Source organism: Colias eurytheme, chromosome 22 (assembly GCF_061535395.1).
Source record: "Colias eurytheme isolate Ceu_HAF_F1 chromosome 22, ilColEury1 Martin Lab GWU primary, whole genome shotgun sequence".
NCBI classification, from domain to species: domain Eukaryota; kingdom Metazoa; phylum Arthropoda; class Insecta; order Lepidoptera; family Pieridae; genus Colias; species Colias eurytheme.
Window position 1 is genome coordinate 2,303,730 of NC_143001.1, and position 20,486 is coordinate 2,324,215.

The 20,486-nt window shown below is 31.7% G+C and overlaps 2 protein-coding genes across 2 annotated transcripts; both read left to right on the plus strand.

Moving 5' to 3' along the window:
* The first annotated feature begins 1,021 nt into the window (after positions 1 to 1,021).
* LOC149898567 (uncharacterized) lies at positions 1,022 to 4,577 on the plus strand. Its single transcript, XM_090114899.1, has 8 exons — positions 1,022 to 1,083; positions 1,319 to 1,469; positions 1,617 to 1,800; positions 2,093 to 2,271; positions 2,621 to 2,797; positions 3,009 to 3,221; positions 3,929 to 4,032; positions 4,496 to 4,577. The coding sequence occupies exons 1-8, from the start codon at positions 1,061 to 1,063 to the stop codon at positions 4,575 to 4,577; spliced, it is 1,113 nt and encodes a 370-aa protein (XP_089971025.1). The 5' UTR covers positions 1,022 to 1,060.
* Positions 4,578 to 7,298: 2,721 nt separating this feature from the next.
* Positions 7,299 to 19,710, plus strand: LOC149898568 (uncharacterized). Its single transcript, XM_090114969.1, has 11 exons — positions 7,299 to 7,479; positions 8,312 to 8,449; positions 9,622 to 9,954; positions 11,259 to 11,682; positions 12,658 to 12,808; positions 13,380 to 13,429; positions 13,963 to 14,064; positions 14,953 to 15,062; positions 16,312 to 16,410; positions 17,113 to 17,286; positions 17,909 to 19,710. Exons 1-11 carry the CDS (start codon positions 7,378 to 7,380, stop codon positions 18,203 to 18,205), a joined length of 1,980 nt encoding a protein of 659 aa, XP_089971095.1. The 5' UTR covers positions 7,299 to 7,377; the 3' UTR covers positions 18,206 to 19,710.
* Positions 19,711 to 20,486: the final 776 nt, after the last annotated feature.

Here is a 20,486-nt window from a genome sequence, read left to right on the forward strand (position 1 = left end):
AAAGATAATAATGTTTATTTCGGTCATCCGTTCTCGTTTTGGCGGGTAAGTACATACTAAATCAATTTATGTGGGTTTGTATTGAAGAAAACTTGGGTAAAAAGATACAAAAAATTTTTTAAAGTTTAGTAACCATTCTTATAAATAATAATTTGAAAAGGTATGTCCTTCGCATGTCGCCTATGCCGAGTGGTTATAGGTTTCATCCTTCTTGGACACAATTAAAAGCTCTTTAGCAGTAAGACGTTTTGCTTTAAAAATCGATTCAAATATTTTTCCAATAAGGATACTACATTTCCAAATATTAAATTAAGAACTTTTAATTTACTAAGAGATTTCTTTGGTGCTGTTTCCAAGCAACCTAGTGCTTGAATTTAGTCCCAGGTTGTGGCGCTAATACTATGTATATCCTATTATCCACAATTAAACATGAGTTTTGCTATATATGGCACTTAAATATGACTGAAAAAGTCAACTTTTTCATTATCGTGTTGTATGAAGTGTGTGAATATAATCTTATACTTCAAGCTCCGGCAACGAAACGACATGGAATCGCTTATAAATGTGGACGATTTAAAGAAGGCTATGGATGTTGTTGAATATGATCATGTACACTTGGAGAAGTAAGTAAAACAGATAAGTAATTAATTTAACAAATGGATTATGGATAATTTTCATGTTCGTAAAAATTTCTTGTAAATAAATACTTAATTTAGTTGTTATGCAGTCTAGATTACTAAATCAAGCACTTTTGTTAATTATTAATGTTTACAACAAAACAGCACAACACAAAACAACACGAACAAAACATAATTTTTATTTTAGAGCCGTAATAAACCGCACAAGTGAGAAAGTAGAAGAATTAATGCATCAAGAAGAAATAAAACTTTGACATAGACGGCAAAGACTTCGAGAAATTTTAGAAAGAGAAGAATCAGAATTAACAAATGAATTAATAAGAAAACGGCAAGCGGAAGGATGTAAATACTGTACCGAAAGGAATAGTAAAGAAGAGAAGTACAAAGAAGAACTTGAACATGAGAAGATAGTCAAATGTCAAATGGCTTTGGAGAGAGAGAAAATGTAAGAAATCATTCCACATTCCATGCCTTATCACGATGTTTTTAAATATATTCTAAGGTTTATACAGTAATTTTGATGTATACCTATTTGAATATAAAAGGCATGTCTTAAAATACGATAGTCTTCTTCTTGAATTATTTCAACTTCAAAATGAAAACCTACTAATAAAGCGTAAATATAAGAATTTGTAAAGAGGCTACCTATTCTAGCAATATCATTGTTTTTCATATTACAGAGCATATGGTATACAGTCTACGAAATTAGACGAACATCAATTAAAAGCAATGCAACTAATGCAAATGAAAGAGAAGAAATACATAGAAGATCAGCAAGCAGAAATTGATGAAATGTGGCATCAGGTTCTATTGGAAGATGTTAGGATGAAGGTAGTATTTCGATAGCTGTTGTAGATATATTGCAACTAAAGTTTTGCTTGCGTGGTACCAGAATTAAAATATTATATTATTATTATAATCATATTTAGTAAAAGTTATTGTCATTACTTACGCATGTCAAAATAATATCACCTACAGGAAGAAAAAGAAAGAAGAGATGCTGAAAGACTCAAAAGAGAAATGAGAGAACGTAGATTGGCTTACGATGAACAGATATCAAGTGCTAACAGAAAGAGACAGGAGATCTTACAGCAAGAAAGAGAAGTGGAGAATAGAAGATTAGATAACATGAAGAAGAGAATGGAAGAAGATTATTATGATGGTATGAGTAGGTATATTAGAGGTAGACCTACATGTAAATTTTCTGTGAAAAGACACATTATTAAACGATTATAATTTTAAATTAAACAGGTTAAATTATGATATTGCAAAGGAAACTGAACGGAATTTCCTCTTTGATCAAAATTCAATTTTAATAAGTATAATATAAATGGACAACAAGTTTTTTTTAATAGGCTAAATAATGATGAACGGTAAAATAACAGAAAAATGCAATCTGAAAGTAACTTCTAAAATCTGAGTTCTAACTTTTAAAAACAAAACATTGTTTACAGCAATTAAAAGAAAAAATGAACAGCAACTGAACAATAGGATAAACTATATAAAAGGCCATGAAATAAAGATGACAAGAATAAGAAATGAGAAATTAGAAGAACGATCGATTGATAGAAAGGCTATAATGGTTGCCTTAGAGGAGTTACGGAACGAAAGAGAACGGAAAATGGCTGAAATTGTAAGTATATTTTTACTATATTACACAAAATTACAATAAGGGTGTATAAAACCGGATGTGGATGTTAGAAAGTAATCATTAAAAATAATAAATGATGAAGAACCTGTATGGAAATTGTGAGAAAATGAGTTCGTAATTAGTATACGTCTACTACTCTTCTACATACGTCTACTACAAATTAAAATATGCAGATTAATATCTAATAATAAATGCCTTTCTAATATCTAAGAATAATGTTTTCTGCAAAAAAATCCGCGGAATGAAACATTTCTCTACAACTACGATAAAACAGTGTAGCCATAATTTATTTAACAATTATTATATCAATATAACGTTTATAATCCAATAGAAATCACTGCAAAGGGAAAATCAAGTCTTTGTCGAAAATGTGAATCGGGAAAGAAGAATAGCGCAAAATTTAAATGAAGAATCTGAGAGATTAGTTCGATCGTGGAAAGAAGAAAAAGAAAGGGAGAGCGATATCAAAACACTAGAATTAGAAAGGGAGAGACAACTTGTTCGAAAGGTATGTAAAATTTTAAATGATAAACGCAATGTAGAACTATATAGATTTAGGTGTGAAGAAGATACAATTTGATATGCAGACAGCTAGACGGACAAACTTACTTACTTTCGTATTTATAATAGAGAAAATTCTCATGCAATGTGCTTTTAAATGTTTAATTGTAATAGATTCTGCATAATATTATTTTACACACATAATGATTGATTCACAGAAAAATGCAGCAGATTACAGAAAATATATAGAACAAAAAAACAGAGAAATTGAAAATATAAAACAAGAAAGACGGGAACTAATGAGGAATGTACAAAATACAGCGATTGGTGAATTACAGAAGAAATTGTATGATGCCAATGAAGAATTAAGAAAGCAGATGGAATATAGAGATAGTTTGAATAATCAGATGTTACAGAATCAGCGAATTATGGTATAAAAACTACATATTAAATTTAAATATTTATATTATAATTTATTTGCTACTGCATGTACTGACAGCGCGCAACGATATGTACGAAGATCGTAACAGCTACGATATAACAAGCCTTTTTTTAATTCATGTTATAGGGAAGCGCTTGACCACAATCTCGCCTGATGATTTTTTTTTGATGAAAAGCTAATATGTGTTCTAAGATGGTACGCGATTCCCTAGTATAGTACGATTCACGAAAAATGAACACAAATGGCGGGGCGTCTGCGCACGTACAGTCATGAAAAAAAGACTTAAGACAAAATAATATTTTAATGTTGGTTAAATAATTTGTGTAATGTTGTAAACGCTGGTTATGCAAAACCAAAAAGTATTATCTTTCGTGAATCGTACTGTACGTCGGTTCAAGCTTTCAAGTTCAGCTTTTTTTCCAATTTTGCTACGACAGTTGCAGTTTTACGTTACATCTTTAAAAAGCAAACATCATATTTTGTATGTTGTAAACATCATACGTTGTATGTTAACCGAACGAACCGGCTTAAACGAACATAATATTATTTAAATCAAACTTTTTACTCTTATCAAGGGCCCGTGATAATACATGTTTGCGAGTTTTTTTGACTGTATGAATTATTTTTCTTGTTATAAATTTCCGCATTACTTCGATAACTAAAAACGTAACTCTATAATTTACAATTTATTTTTAGGAAATAGAAACACAAAACATTGAAACAAAACAAAGACCATTCACGAAAAAGGCGATTATGTTTAAGGATGCAATGAAAGATAGAATGAACACTTCGCGTCAAAGGTAATTAATTGCATCCAACATAACAATTATTTTCTATGTATCTACCATCTTACCTTCCAATATTAGATACATACCTACCCCCCTATGCAAGTGGCTTTCTGTTAGCGTAGCGTTCAATAGAATAGACTACGAATGTAATATGTATGAGATTGACGTAAGCTGTAGATAAACGTACTTACGTAACGTTTCAACCGTCAGTCAGAGGCATTGGAATTAGAGGGTATTATTATAGTCCAGGATCCTTCGCCCATTTTTCCACGTGATTAATATCAAGCAAATTTTCCGTGAGTAGCTTTATTTTGATGAGACGCCCAATAATTTCCTGTACGAAACTCTCGATTGTGGTAGCTAACAGAGGTAACAAAGATAAAATGTGTTGATTTGATGGTTCTCAGATGGAACACAGAGCGTGGTGAACTTGATAGACAAAGAAATAATGATGCTAACATTTCTTTATTTACAGTACAAATCCGGTTCATCCATTCAGGAGGTTGCTGCATTCAAGTGAAATCAACAACACGATATTTTTACCTGTAATTGAATAAAGAGTCCTTATTTATCGGTTGAACATTTTATTTTAATAAATTCTAGATAACTGTAGTGACATGTTTTTTACACAAACGACTAATATCTACTAGGTATATATTTTACAAGCAATTTTTCACAAAGACTTACCTAAATACCTCTAATTATTCTAATACCTACCTAGTAGCCACAGCTAGTAGCTATCCACTGGCCCCGGTAAATTAAATAAAATACCAAAGATTATTTTTCGACCCAAATATCGACCAATAGAATTGCACCATTCGACGTCACGTGGTACATGGTATTATACTGATAATTTTTTGAAAATTTTCTCTGGTCGTTGACGTCAAACTCGTCAACGTCGACAGGTTCAATTCAATTGTGAAATTATTGGCCGACATTTGGGACGGAAAAATAATCTCCCGAATACCACACGAGCTTCAAAATTATCTGGCATTTCCCTCAAAGTTCCCTGCAAACAAATAAAGTCGTCAAGTTTTTCAGGAAAAATCACTCGCGCTTCACGCTCGTGATTTATTAACCTTGACTAAAAACTTGACTCCTTCATTTGTTTGCAACGAATCTATCGGAAAATACCCGATAATTTTGAAGCTCTTGTGGTATTATAAGTGATAATTTTTTGAAAATTTTCTCTGGTAGATGACGTCAAACTGACAGGTTGAATTCAATTGTGAAATTATTGGCCGACATTTGGGACGGAAGTAGACGGAGTCGTCAAGTTTTTCAGGAAAAATCACTCGTGCTTCGCGCTCGTGATTTTTTAACCTGAAAAAACTTGACTCCTTCATTTGTTTGCAACGAACCTATCGGAAAATACCCGATAATTTTGAAGCTTTTGTGGTATTATAAGTGAAAATATGCACTTGTCATTATTTCATATTTTCATAAGTATCTATGAGGTATCTGTCGCGGCGCGCCGCGTCAAAAAGGTGCTGTCTCATTGAGATAATATTACTACCTTATTACTACGTATGGAGGAGACACCACGAACAAAATCTGTGCGCCATTTTTTTGCTCTAACTAAGTTTTAAAAATTATTATCTAGTTAGGTACTTAACGATGAAAGTTATTCCTTTGCACTTTTCCGTATTATTTGTGCAATATCGTAACACACACGAAGGCATGTTTGATGCGTTTCACTTTAAAACCATTAAAAAATACTGCTCAACATACGTCACATGACGTATGTTGAGTGGAACTTAAGTGATGTAGGCGGTGTCGTCTCCATATTAATACTATCTCAATGTGCTGTCTGTCGGACAAATTTGAGCGGTCGGCGCTGATCACAGAACATTAAAAACAAATAGAAGTGCTATAATGTCGTATGTCATAGGTAATTACTACACAATAATCACAAGTAAAAATAAATTCTGGCACTGGGCAGTTTAAATCGTCAATTTTTTTAATTCTATCCTCTGCGGTAAGAAAGACGCCCGTTCTACACCACAGTTCTACACACATTGGATATCATTTGGATATTATGTCACAGGATATATTGTGTAGACGCGGCATAAGGTTTTGTCTTCGAATTTTCAATTTTCTAGAAACAGAAATTACTGTGTTCTATAAGTTACTAATAGGTATTTTTATCAGCTAATAATTACTTTCAAAGGGTAATAAAATTAACGCTAATTACGATAATTCAAGTAATTTATAAGTTATATCGAAGCCGATAATCATAAATCTCGTTCTGTGTTGAAATTACCTACTATGAATTTATTGGGGGTATTGTAATAATAGTTATGGTGGCAGTACACATTGGGCCAACGTGTTGGGCCAACGGGTTGGGCCAACGTGTAGAGAGCTACTTGGCGGTATGTTGGCTTCATTAGCCTAGTTGGCGCCAATATTGGCAGGCCAACCGAATGTTGTCGGTTTTTTGTGCACACTTCAAAGGATCTTGGCGCGCTCCGCAAACAGCGTTCACACGTTGGTGTCTTGTTCAGATTGTTGTTACTCGTCAGCGGAGACAGTATCGTTGCGCGTCAATGAAATTTACGTTTTACAATTCGTAGAATTGTATCGACATGAAGGAATTTAATTATTTGGAATCCACGGCATGAACTACACAAAAATAAAAACCTTATGACTCAATAAATTAGATGTTTTATTTTCTATTTATTATATTATATTATTCTAGATGTTTTTCATAACTCACTTTCATACATTTTTGAAAAAAAAAAATGAATATATTTATAAAATGAGTAAAATAGTAGGTATATAACAGTTACTTGTTCTTAAAAATTAAATAACAATATACAATGAGCATGATTTTGATCAAATTGTGCTAATTGATCAAATATCACCAATCAATACATCCGTCCGTAATATTTCAAGTTTCGTTTTATAGGTAATTAAAATTAAATTAAATGTAAAATGTACACTTTTTAAACATTTGAAAAAATCTAAACATATTTTTTAATAATGTTTTATTTATACAGAAATAAAAAAAAAGGAAAATAGAGATTGGAAAATGATATCATCGCAGACGGCAGAGTACACTCATTGTTATTGGTGCACATGTAGGTACGTAATAATTAAACGAACTGTTTATATAAATTGCCGCGGCTGCAAGAACTTCTACGGACTACGTCCATCTTTGAAGCGCCAATGCAGAATGATCAGTAAGCCAATGTGTGAACAGGAATCTTGGTAGCCTTCATTTTTGCCCAACACGTTGGCCCAACACGTTGGCCCCATGTGTACTGCCGCTATTACGGTAACCTCAACTTTATTCTACCAAGACCAACTTTATGTGCGTGTTCATGGCAAATGTGTGGCAAAAAACAGAAATAAACGATGGAAAATCATGAAAAATCATTAAGAAATGATCTGGAAAATAGACCATACCGTTATCTTCAAAAAATGACTAAAGCATTAGCTTTACCATCTAATTTCAAGGTGAGGTTAATTATTATTTGGATTTGTAAGTGTATCCTCATTTAATCGAACTTAATTATGTACCTATAGGTTCCTCTATTTAATTAAATATGGAAAAAATAGTAAGAGGATATAAATTTTCGTTTAATATCTTAATTGGGGATTCAATTCCTTTTATTTTCTTGGGAGGAATTTAAGATAAGCCTTGAAAAATTTCCTCGAAAGATTTCCATCTAAAATTCAAGTTATCACAGTAAAGTATTTAATAAGTGTATAAAAATGTATATTGATAATATTTTACATCAAATTCAAAACCAAAGATCTTACATAAACATTTTAATATTTACATTTTATATTTATCTAACCATGAATTTTTGTTTGTAGTTTACCATAAATACTATCACTGTCACATCATTAATTTTAGAAAATGGTATTAATTTAAAAAGAAAAGTAGTGCTCTGATAATGATTACAATTTTTAGTTAATTCATTGCTATTAAAGCTTATAAATAAAATCATAAATTTATGTAGGGTAGTTTACAAAATACATAAATAATAGATTGAAGATGTTAAAAATAACATGTTTTGAAACCCATTCACTACAGGACATTGGCAAAATTGTGGCAACGCAGTACTGCCATAAATTAAAATATTGAATTGATTAACATGTTATGTTTTAGATTTAGGATTTAATAACTTGTTTAAAAAACAAATTTTTAGTTTCTCAGCGTGTATTATCTTCCCAACGTGACATTGGCAGAATTGTACTCAAACAAAATTGCCACCCTTCGAAAAAATGGAATTGAATAAGTTTATAATATATCTTTTAAAATAATAATAAATTATATTTTCAGAAAATATATCTCATAGATTTGATTGTGGCCAGAAAGCGGTGCAAAGAGGATGAAGTTAAAAGAATCATAGCTAAAGTTAAACAAGAAAGAGCTAAATCTTCACAGATTCATAGGCAGAGTAAAAGGAAAACTATGCAGGTAAATTAATAATGTTATGAAAGAACTAGGTTTTGTCTGCGACTTTGCTCGCGTTATGAAGTATTATTATAAATTAGGTATAGTTTATTTTATCCCCTTGGGGTAGAATTGATCAAAATCCTTTCTTAGCGGATGCTTATGTCGTAACATCTATTTCATACAAATGTTCATCCCCTATTCTATCTCCTTAGGCATAGAATTTATAAAAATCCTTTCTAAACATCCGCTTACATCAAAATAGCTTTAAGAATGCAAAGTCTCAATCCCATCGGTTTAAAATTGAGTTTCATACAAACTTTTTTCCCCTATTTTGTCCTCTGAGGGATAGAATTCATCAAAATCCTTTCTAAGGGGATGCCTAGATCCTAACATCTGCCTGCATGTCAAATTTCAGCCCAAACCGTTTAGTGGTTTGGGCTGTGCGTTGATAGATCACTATATCAGTCCTTTGAGTTTTATATGAGTTTTATACCTTTGAGTTTTATATATTTTGCATGCCTCTGTATGAACAGAAAGTTAAATGTAATACAAAAATATTATAAACTAGCTGCTCCGCGTGGTTTCACCCCCGTGGCTCCTCTTCTGTTGATCGTAGCGTGATAATATATAGCCTATAGCCTTCCTCGATAAATGAGCTATCAAACACCGAAAGAATTTTTGAAATCGGACCAGTAGTTCCCGAGATTAGTGCGTTCAAACAAACAAACAAACTGTTCAGCTTTATAATATTAGTATAGATGAATGGTTTGTGTGTCTTTATCACATCTGAATAGGGTTTGTTATTGCTTGCTACATGTTTTACACTACTCTGGAATAATTATTTAGTACTTTTCTATATAATCTAATTTAATATGCAAATGCGTTTATAATGTTATTTTATCATTAACCCATTGAGCCCCGAACGGCCAGATCCGACCGCGACACAATAGATTTTCTATTGTGTCTGTGATTCCGGGGCCTGATGGATTAAACTAGCTTTCCGCCCGCGGCTTCGCCCGCGTTTTCTAAAACCTGATAAATTATAATATTATACTCAAAACTTCCTCTTGAATCACTATCTATTAAAAAAAACGCATCAAAATTGATTGCATAATTTTAAAGATTTAAGCATACATAGGGACAGAGAAAGCGACTTTGTTTTATGTAGTGATGATTATCTTTTCTAATTCCAGGACACAGAAAACATAATAGCAAGGCGACTATTATATTCTCCGCCTATAACAGCAACCCCTAAACACAACCAACTAACGCTACAGCGATTACACAAACGCCGCAGTTTATTAAAACGTCTAAACGAAAGCCCTAACGCCGAACCCAATAGAATGTTACGTTCATGTAAAGGCCGAAATATAAGAAACGTTACAGATGTTATAAAAGCTCATACCTCAGGTGGATGTATGAAAATAGTGAGTCGGCAGAATTCGTTCCAATTGTCTGAGTTAACTGTTCAATTGCAACCTTGGAGGACGCTAACACCTGTGAGACATCATATGTATCACAATAAAGTAAGTTTAGATTGCAGTATAATCTTAATAAAGGTGAAAGTTTGTAAGTATGGATGTATGGATGTTTGTTACTCTTTCACGTAAAAACTACTGAACCGATTACAATGAAATTTAGCACACATATAGAGGGTAACTTGGATTAACACATAGGATAGGTTTTATCCCGGAAATCCCACGGGAACGGGAAATATGCGGGTTTTCGCTTCTTTTTTTCTTCCGCTTTGAAAACGCGGGCGAAGCCGCGGGCGGAAATCTAGTACTATTATAAAGGCGAAAGTTTGTAAGTATGGATGTTTGTTACTCTTTCACGTAAAAACTACTGAACCGATTACAATGAAATTGAGCACACATATAGAGGGTAACTTGGATTAACACATAGGATAGGTTTTATCCCGGAAATCCCACGGGAACGGGAACTATGCGGGTTTTCCTTTGAAAACGCGGGCGAAGCCGCGGGCGGAAATCTAGTATGCTATAAAATAATAACATAGAGATATCTAGGAACATAGTACATGAACATTTATAATAAGTTGTGCTTAAAATTTAAATATTTTAAAACTATTATGTATTCTTTTATTATCTACTAGCGGTTCGCCCCGGCTTCGCCCGTGGTACATATTTATGTTTTCTCTACATAAGAACCATCCTCGTACTTCAAGGAATGTAATAAAAAAGAATTATCGAAATCGGTTCAGCCGTTCACACGTGATGCCGTGACAACGCGAAACGGGTTTCATTTTTAGTATATAAAATAACAATAACATAGAGATATCTAGGAACAAAGTACATGAACATTTATAATAAGTTGTGCTTAAATATTTTAATACTATTATGTATTCTTTTATTATCTATTAATTATTTATTTAAAATAATTGTAAATATGTTTGTTTATGAGCCCTTTGGTTTCCATAACACAAGCAAAAGCTTAGTATGGAATCACATCATGCTGTGTGAAAAATGTACTGAAATATTTTTTTTATTTATTAATTCTTTAATTATAATGCTTTACTGTACAAAAAAATATGAATGGACCTTAGGTACATACAAATTAAATTTTTCACAAAAGGCGGCCTTATTGCTGTAAAGCAATCTCTGCCAGGCAACCTTATTTATGAAGGTAGTTTCAAATGATGTTCTTTAGATGATACATTTACTATATTTAAGATCCGTCGCGATAATGATAGAAACGACCGCCATTTATACATTTTGTTTTACTTTTATTTTATAAGACTGTTATACAATAAAGAGTAAATAAATAATTTAAATATAAAATTGATAATAATAGTTACCTATAAATATTACAGAGTACACAATCACAGTCTGCAGCAAGGCGTCAAAGAACATTAAGCGGAATATATCCAATACAAAACGATATACAGACAAATGGAGTGAGCCTGCGACGAAAGGACGGAACAATATCTATAATAAACGCTATCGTCGAAAGACGTACTTACGAACGAAAAACACAAACAGACACTGAAGATATACCAAACAATCTGGGAGAAAATACACCGATTAATAATAATTTGGTCCAAAATCTCTCGATAACAGATTCTGCGTTTAGTGAAGTGAATAATTCGATAAGTAGTTGCTATAGTGAAGTTAGATGTGAAGACACAATGTGCAAGCATGAAAATGTATTGCCGAGGATCAGTGATGCGTTCAGTAAGTTTAACGGCAGGGATTATACGCAACCATTGTATGTACAAGTTAGCGATTATGAGAGAAGTAAGTGAATGTTTTGACTTATTATTTTTAGTATTGCATGAAAATTCTAGTCATTTTCTAAAATAAGAGTTTCGAGTTATTTCTCCTAAACTGAGCTATGGTGGCAGCGTGTATCGCTCAACACCAGGCGACACGTCTGCTCGTTTGCTATCCTATAGCATAAAAAAAATATATCTACCAGTGAGTTTGAACAAAATTGGAATTTTTTGAAGGAAAAAAATGTAGTGTAACATTTTTTCATTACGCGTGACATTTTTCGGCTACGCGCCATCTTTTTCTTATCCTTACCACGCGTGATTCCACGTATTTCTGTAAAGTTGTATATAGTAAATTATTTTTTGAAAAATAAGGTCATAAAGAAGTGAATATGTGTGTACACTTGTACATGCACACATTTTTTTTACATTAATTAGAACTTGAGGACCATTTAGCAGTGATCAAAAAAAAATTAATGTGCCACTCATGTCCACACATTGTTATGCTTAACAACTAAATCATGGCAATTATTTGTATATTTTGGTTAATCAGTAAAATATATTGACTGACCGGTTGGCTTGGTTGGTAGTGGCCCTGCCTTCCAAGCCAGAGGTTGTGGGTTCGATTCCCACCCGGGGCAAATATTTGTGTGATAAACATAGATGCTTGCTCTGTGTCTGGGTGTTAATTATCTATATAAGTGTGAAAAAAGTGAAGTCCCATGTCCCCTAGTGGGGTAAGGGGCAGATGCATTATATACATCTGTTTCACTGATCGAATTTCTTTATTATAATCGCTCTAATCTATATAAGTATTTATTTAAAAACATGTATAATATATGTATGTTTATCAGCCATCTGGTTTCCATAACACAAGCGAAAGCTTAGTATGGGATCAGATTGTGCCGTGTGTGAAAATTGTCCTGAAATATTTGTTTTTTTTTTTATATTTGACGTACCGCCCTAAAAATAATATACTTTATTTTTTTCTTTCTTTCAGTTCCAATGTACTCAACATACATTCCAAACCCTAATCCTATATTGGAAAAGTTTTATTCATTCAAAACTAATTCGCTACCAAATGGTTTGTTACAAAAGGCAACTGCGGCTAACACTAAAAGCGTGTTCAGTACATATACGGTTATGTTGACGTAAGTATTTGTATGTGTGTATGGTTTGCTATGGCCGAATTAATTTGAATGACATTTTAGCGTCAAACTAATGCCTACACTTAATATTCTTTTAATGCTTATAAATGCTTCACTTCTCTTTAAAATAAACTATTTCATGATGTAATTAACACAATAATGCCTTTTTGTCTTGTGTAAAATGTTACTAAATTAATAATTTGAAATTATTTTAGGATAAATGTCTGTTCTTATGTTTGTTTTCATGCATTATCATGTCGTGAGCACAATTTTTGTTATTTTAATTTCATCTATCATTTTATAACCATGAGTTGATGTTTCTTGTATATCATTTCTGTGCATATAATTTTTTGCAGACAATTTTTCATTTTCTTTTTTTTTCAAGAGGGTACTTGACTAAAAATTATTTGAGCATGCTTTTAGGTTTTCATTTTAAATGACGATTTACGAGTTTGGAAAAAATTGGATTTTTTTAAATATTTATTAGTCGAGTATCCTACTTTGTAACATCACACATAATAACTATATAAAAGCTGTCTGTCCGCTTGTCTGCTTACTGTCGCATGGCTTACAGGAAAGTACAACCCTCTGCCACATCTATGCCTCTATTGCACAGTTATCCTTGTGAGTTGTTTTTTGTTAATTTTTAAGTTTGTTTTAATGTTATTGCTATTTCTTAATTGGTATTATCATCACTATCATAATTTTTCTGCCACTGTTGTGAAAAACTTATTTATTGTATTTTTTTTTAATATTAAATAAATTAAGGAATTAAACATAAACTAATAATGTCAACTGGAAAGACGTCAAGATTTTTTATTTGTTTCATAAGTAAACTCATAATCTACACCGACCGACAATAATCTGCCTAACCCAGTAAAATAGGCTTCCTAATAATTTTATACCAATTTTTTTTAATTGAGCGGATTTATATTAGTATATAGTCCGATTCAAACTTAATGGCAGTTCGGAAGTTAAGTGCAGGTGCGAGTGCAAGTGCGCACAGGTCCCTTAACGTCCCGCTAATATCTAAAATTGTTTTCTGCGCATCGGATCGTACGATGTTCCGAGCCGCCATTAAGTTTGAATCGTATTGTACCTACAAACAGCGAACAAAAAATTGTTGTTCTAATACTTTTTTTTTGTTAAATTGACAGCAAATTCAGAGAGTTTCGGTCGCAACGACATGAACCAACATTTTGTGAACTACTCGTCTTGTTCTAAACAGGAAATGCAACAGGATTCTATGTATTCTGAAGGTAATTTTTTTTCTTTTGTAACGAAGTTCCTTATCGCGCATTGTGAAAGGGGGCTAGACCATTGAGTTACCATGTACTACGTACTAGAGAGGGCATCGCTACTAAACTATTTGTAACACGAGTTAGAGTCAATCGTCTCAAACCATTTTTTTTTGTTACATTGATTGGTTTTAATTTAAGTAATAAGAGGTAGAATATCTACAAAGTGTATGACTCACTAGCCGACCCGCTTCGCCGCGCTTGTTGCACAGATTTTGTTCGTGGTGTCCTATCTATAATAATACCTCAATGGGCTAGACGGAAAAAAATCTTACGAAAAGTTGTCACGACACTTTTTGCTAGAGTTGTGCGGCGTGCGCGTGGCTCTCTGTCTGTCTCTCTAACTTAACACGGATGTCCCTTGACATCGCTCAAGTTTTTTTTGTTTTGATTTTTAGATATTTGTGTGGGTGTGATATCATGTATACTGAAGCTATTAATTTTTATCCGACTTCATAAAAAGAAGGAAGTTCTCACTTAGAATGTATTTTTTTTTTGTTATGTACCTTGTTTTCGTTACTTAAGAACCTTTAATTGTTGAACCAATTTTGATGATTGTTTTTTATTTAAAAGCTAGTTTCGGTTGGCTCAATTATCATAATTACTAAGTAGCTATGCTCCGCGGTTTCACCCGCGTGGCTCCGCTCCTTTTGGTCTTAGCGTGATGATATATAGGTTGGTCTTAGCTTGATGATATAATATAGCCTATAGCCTTACTCAATGAATGGGCTATCTAACACCGAAAGAATTTTTCAAATCAGACCAGAAATTCCTGAGATTAGCGCGTTCAAACAACCTCTTCAGCTTTATAATATTAGTGTAGATAATAATAATTCTCACTAATTTCAGAAGTATACAATTCGTCTGTATCGTCTGTGGACACGAGCCAAGATATCGGCGCTTCCGTCACTATACCGGAAATGGTGGAAGACGCGTTAGAAATTATTAGCCAAGATGGCGTAAGTTTTTTTTTTATTTGAAACTTTTAGAATAAAATTTCAAACCCGTGTCATGGCAATACCGCCACGTCATGGTCCAAGGCAACGATTTTGGTATCTTTGAATAGTCCATTGAAAAGTTACATTTGGGGTCGCGTTTTTTAGAGGACGCAATTTTATTTTTTAATGTGTAGGGGGGTCAGTGTGAAGCTATCACCAAGTTTGTGGGGTCGCCACCCTTGTCCCACGGCCGCCATCTTGAAAATTGCGGTTGGTTTTTACGATAAATCTCTTAAAATATTTATCCGATAAAAAAATTGTTAATATATTATTTGTTGCAAATTAAATTCTCTACAACTATGATCCAGTAACTTTTTGTCGTAGAACTATAAATAAAAAAGTTATAAGTGAAAATGTTCAGAAATTAGAGCTATTTATATTTTTCAATAAAACTTTTTTTATATAATTTTACGAAGAAATGATATCAGACCATTTTTGTAGATTGTTTTCCGAAGAACAACTTTTATATATTATATACAATATTTTTTCATTAAGTAAATAACTAAGGTTCTACAGAGCTCTGAAGTGAGTACTATTTTTCTAATTTTTGAACATTTTCGCTTATAACTTTTTTATTTATAGTTCTACGACAAAAAGTTACTTGACTAAAGTTGTAGAGAATTTAATTTACAATTTTTTTATAGATAGTTTAAGAGATATATCGTAAAAACCATAATATCAACCAAAATTTTTTCAAGATGGCGGCCGTGGGACAAGGGTGGCGACCCCACAAACTTGTGATAGCTTCACACTGACCCCCCCTACACACCAAAAAAGTAAAATTGCGTCCTCTAAAAAACGCAAGGTTAGGCCTAAAAAATGTAACATTTCAATGGACTAGAATCTTGTCAAAGAAGTTTCACACGTGCTCGATACACACGCTCGCAATATGTAGTATTTTCATATAAAAAATAAATTTAGAACCAAAAAGTATACATATATCATCTTTTTTTTTTTTAAATTGTAAACTGTAGTTAATTGTAACCTTGCTCGATTTTCTTTGTCACATTTTTTTATAATTCTATTAGTGGAATTCCTTTTAACCCATTGAGCCCCGAACGGCCAGATCCGACCGCGACACAATAGATTTTCTATTGTGTCTGTGATTCCGGGGCCTGATTTTGATTGGCGTATTTGATTTATTATTATGTAATTATTGTAAGAATAGCTGTAAGGAATCAGAAATAAATAAATATATTATTATTTGTAGGATTATTTGGAGCGCATCGGAATGGACAGTACTAAGAAATTGTGCGCACTCTGCAACTGGGCTGGACCCACTGCTTTAATGGAGTACCATTTGAGAAAGGTTTGCTTTTTTATTTATTTATATATTATAATATATACATTTATTATTTATTATTTTTTATTTATGTATATTGTATTGTGCTGCCAAAATAAAAACAATACACACAAAACTTATTATAAAAGAAAATATAACACAGAAGGCGGCATTATCACTTAACCGATTTCTTCCAGGCAACCAACTGAAATAAAAAAAAATTTTTTTGTTGTTTGTTAATATATTTTGACAAAATGAAGCAAATTGAGCCCATTGATATTTAATAGTAAAGTTATTTATTTTATTTGTTTGTCCATATATTTTCATAATAATGTAGGAATTAAATGTTTTGCTTGCTAAGTAATGTCTGGTCACAATAAAGCTAAGCTAAGGTTCTATACCTTCTATACGACTACCCTCGTTTTTTGTCATTACAAACCTACTCAAGTTAATAATTCTTGTATCTATATCTAATACAAAGTGATAAAATATAACACTACTAGCTGTGCTTCGCGGTTTCACCCGCATTGCTCCGCTTCTGTTGGTCTTAGCGTAATGATATGTAGCCTATAGCCTTCCTCGATAAATGGACTATCTGACACCGAAAGAATTTTTCAAATCGGACTAGTAGTTCCTGAGATTAGCGCGTTCAAACAAACAAACTCTTCAGCTTTATAATAGTAGTAAGTCCACAAAAAATCTTATTAAACGATAAAAAATATATTTCAGGAGCATGCAGACCAAATCCTAAAACAGAATAAATCAGAATGGAACATAACCTACACATTTGGAAGTCTTGTATCAGATTCGATGTGGCATAGCAAAGTGATAGAGTACAATTCGTCTTTCTATGTGTTAAGTGCTAAGTATGAAGATCCGAACTGTTTTATGGTCACTTTGTCGGTAAGTATTTTCATTTTTTTGTTCTTTCATAGAAATTTTTTGATGAATTTTTGTGATTCTGTAGTAGATTTTTTGAAGTGAAACTTCTTTATCGGGGTTGGAAAAAAATTTAGTGTAACATTTTTTCGTTACGCGTGACATTTTTCCGTTACGCGCCATCTTTTTCTTATCCCTATCACGCGTGATTCGACGTATTTCTGTAAAGTTGCATATAGTAAATTATTTTTTGAAAAATAAGGTCATAAAGAAGTTTCACTTCTTACGTGTGTACACTAGTACACGCACACATTTTTTTTAACTTATATACCAATTTTTTGATTTAAATGAATTTTATATGGTGATTTTTTTGTAAATTAATACTTATATTTCGCTGGGATTCCTGTATGTGGAAAAGATATGAAATCGATGCGACGTGATTGTTGAATTACAAACCGAATAATAACTTTTGTGTTACAAAAATTACTTCGTTTTTTTTTTTAGTAATAACTATTTACTATTGTAATAATATGATATTTTATCAGCATATCATCATATCTATCCCATATCATCCAAGTTTTTTTTTCCAAATTATTTCCGTTTTTTTGTAATTTGCATTTAAATAAAAAATAAAAACCTTTTCCAGTCACTATCACCGAACATAATAACAAGTACAGGTTCAATTACCATTTACAACAAAGTGACCGGAGAACCACACACATGGCAAGGCGATATAGAGCCTTTACCCCCAAACTTGCCATATAAAAACCATTTAAATTGCCTCAAATTGAACCTGGCAACACTAGATTTATTGCCCAATAGCGCTAACTTGAAGTTAGTTAATAGGGAATTAGTTATGGAGTCGCCAAGTAAGGTTGTTGTAGGACAACCTGAATTGAACGATATACATATTATTTTGTTCGTTAGGTTACTAAATTTTTAGTATTTAGTTTTTTTATTAAACCTGGCAACACTAGCCTTCTAACTTGTAATTTGTTAATTATAGGGAACTTTTAAAGTTGCCAAGTAAAGTTTAACCTGAATTAAACGATATACTTATTATTTAGTTTGTTATATTTTTTAATTTTCAGATATTATAATGTTTTTTTTAGAAAAAAACCTACGTTTGGTTTGTGCCATGTTTTTTAGGTATTTTTATTTTGATAAAAGTGCTTTTTCAACGACATAATATTATAATGTTGTTAAAAGTAAGCTCTATTTTGAAAAGATAAATTAGTAACATAAAAGTTGCGTAGTCTTAAGATACTCACAATCTCAATATAATTGTTTAAAATATATTATAGCACAAAAAATACGGGTGTATGTATTTAATAATTAATTCGCGAATACCGTATCGTATTCGCTTTGCTCGCTCTCCGCCTATGTTTTTGTTATATATAATAATTTATGAAGCTACTTTTGAATAATGCATAATATAAAGGTTTAGCATGCATATTTTTAGTTTTATATACATAGAAATGTGTATTTATGTTTTTGTTTTTAGTTTTAAGAATAGAAAATATAAAAGTTATAATTAAATTCCTCTTATGGAAGTGTAGTGTGGCTCAATTTAGTTAATCTCTCCATCTCTTTCTGGCATACTGAATTGTCTTTTACTAGAGAGAGATGTACTATTTTACGAGTCTTAATCGATGTAACAACGTTTATAAGCTATCTATCTCGTTTTGGTTATGAACATTTCCATTTGATGGAAAGAGAAAGAAGTACATTCTTTTGTTAAATATAATATTTATTTGAAACTTAAGTTAAGCTGCTATAATTTTTTGCGACTATAGTTTATATTTTTTTACTGAGAAAAGAGAGAAATATCGAATTTAATCAGTTAAAATTAGAAAAAAAAGTCTTTATTTTCTTACACTTGAGTATACATTTTTGATAAATTTATTAAATTTATTTTTCATTATAAGTACTATTGTAACAGTAAAACTGAACAAATACATTTTTCTGGTCCGTAAATGTATGCTAATTCAAATTATTTTTATTACATATGGCTTCTATATAAGAAGCTTAAAAAGTTGATTTTTTATTAATTTTATAATCTCGTTGATTTTTCTAGATGTTTTTTTTTCTATAGTTTTTTTTTAATCAGTAGGATGAGCGTATATCAGGACTTATTTTCAATTTGAAGGGGTTTTAAGTTATTATTTTTCGTAGCTTGGTCGACGCTCATCTTTTTTTTGTACTGAACTTTTTTGATTATTTTTAGATTTAATTTATAAACAAAATATGTACCTTAAATTGTGACCATATTTGAGTATGGTCTCAATTTTAATATCAAGTTTATTTAAACCACTTATAACACATGTTTTTCAAAACCAGTGTTTATTTTTTGAATGTTGCTATAATTATATTTGTAAATGTTGATATTTATTGTTAAATTTGGAATTTAATAAGATATCAAATTATACTTGTAAGTATAATTATAACAACATATTTACATTTGTAAGTATATCAATCGCTCATCTTTTTTTTTGTAGTGAGATTTGTATATCAATCATTTGAAAGACTGCAGGAGTATTTTCATTATTAATCTAAAGCACATATTAGACCGGCTACTCACCTACCCGCAGCAGGGACAATATTGGAATTGCACTCTTAATTGGCTCCTTAATTGTGATGTTTATAGGCAAGCAGGGGCAATTTAGAGAATAACTGAAATTGCTCCGACCGCTGACCAAACGAGTTTGTTCCAATATTGCCCCTGCGGTAGGTTCGTGAGTAGCCAGCCTTAAGGTTATTAGAATATAATAAATTAAGCATCAGCTGGTATTAAATATCTAAATATTTTTTTTGTGCCCTTTTGCAATCGACAAGCAATTTTTTTATCATTTTATTTTTCTAAAAACAGCTATGCTTCTGTTGTCTTATTTTTTTATTTAACTAATCAGATTGTTAAATTAAAATCTCTTGCAGATCTTTGATTGTTTTGTGATTTAATTATAATATTTTTCAAATTATTTTTAGTTATTTTGATAAAAGGTAAGAATCACAATTCTGTGTGCCATAACTTTACAGTATTATTATTTTCATGTGATCTCTTTATGTAATAACTTTTTGATATCATCAATTAAATTTCTTACATGTTTCATGTTGTTTTATTTAAAAAAATAATTAAATTGGTGTAACTATTTTATTTATTCACTTATGATAATCAACACTGCCTTACTTCTGTGCTTACTTCCTATTTGGACTACGTTTAAAAA

Excerpts from the sequence above, each read along its gene's own strand:
- LOC149898568 (XM_090114969.1), top strand. The coding sequence starts at position 7,378 with ATGGAAAATCATGAAAAATCATTAAGAAATGATCTGGAAAATAGACCA. Across the intron at positions 7,480-8,311 it reads CTTTACCATCTAATTTCAAG|AAAATATATCTCATAGATTT; the intron begins GTGAGGTTAATT and ends TTATATTTTCAG. Across the intron at positions 14,065-14,952 it reads GGATTCTATGTATTCTGAAG|AAGTATACAATTCGTCTGTA; the intron begins GTAATTTTTTTT and ends CACTAATTTCAG.
- LOC149898567 (XM_090114899.1), top strand. The coding sequence starts at position 1,061 with ATGGCTTTGGAGAGAGAGAAAAT. Across the intron at positions 1,084-1,318 it reads GCTTTGGAGAGAGAGAAAAT|AGCATATGGTATACAGTCTA; the intron begins GTAAGAAATCAT and ends TTCATATTACAG. Across the intron at positions 4,033-4,495 it reads ATGAACACTTCGCGTCAAAG|TACAAATCCGGTTCATCCAT; the intron begins GTAATTAATTGC and ends CTTTATTTACAG.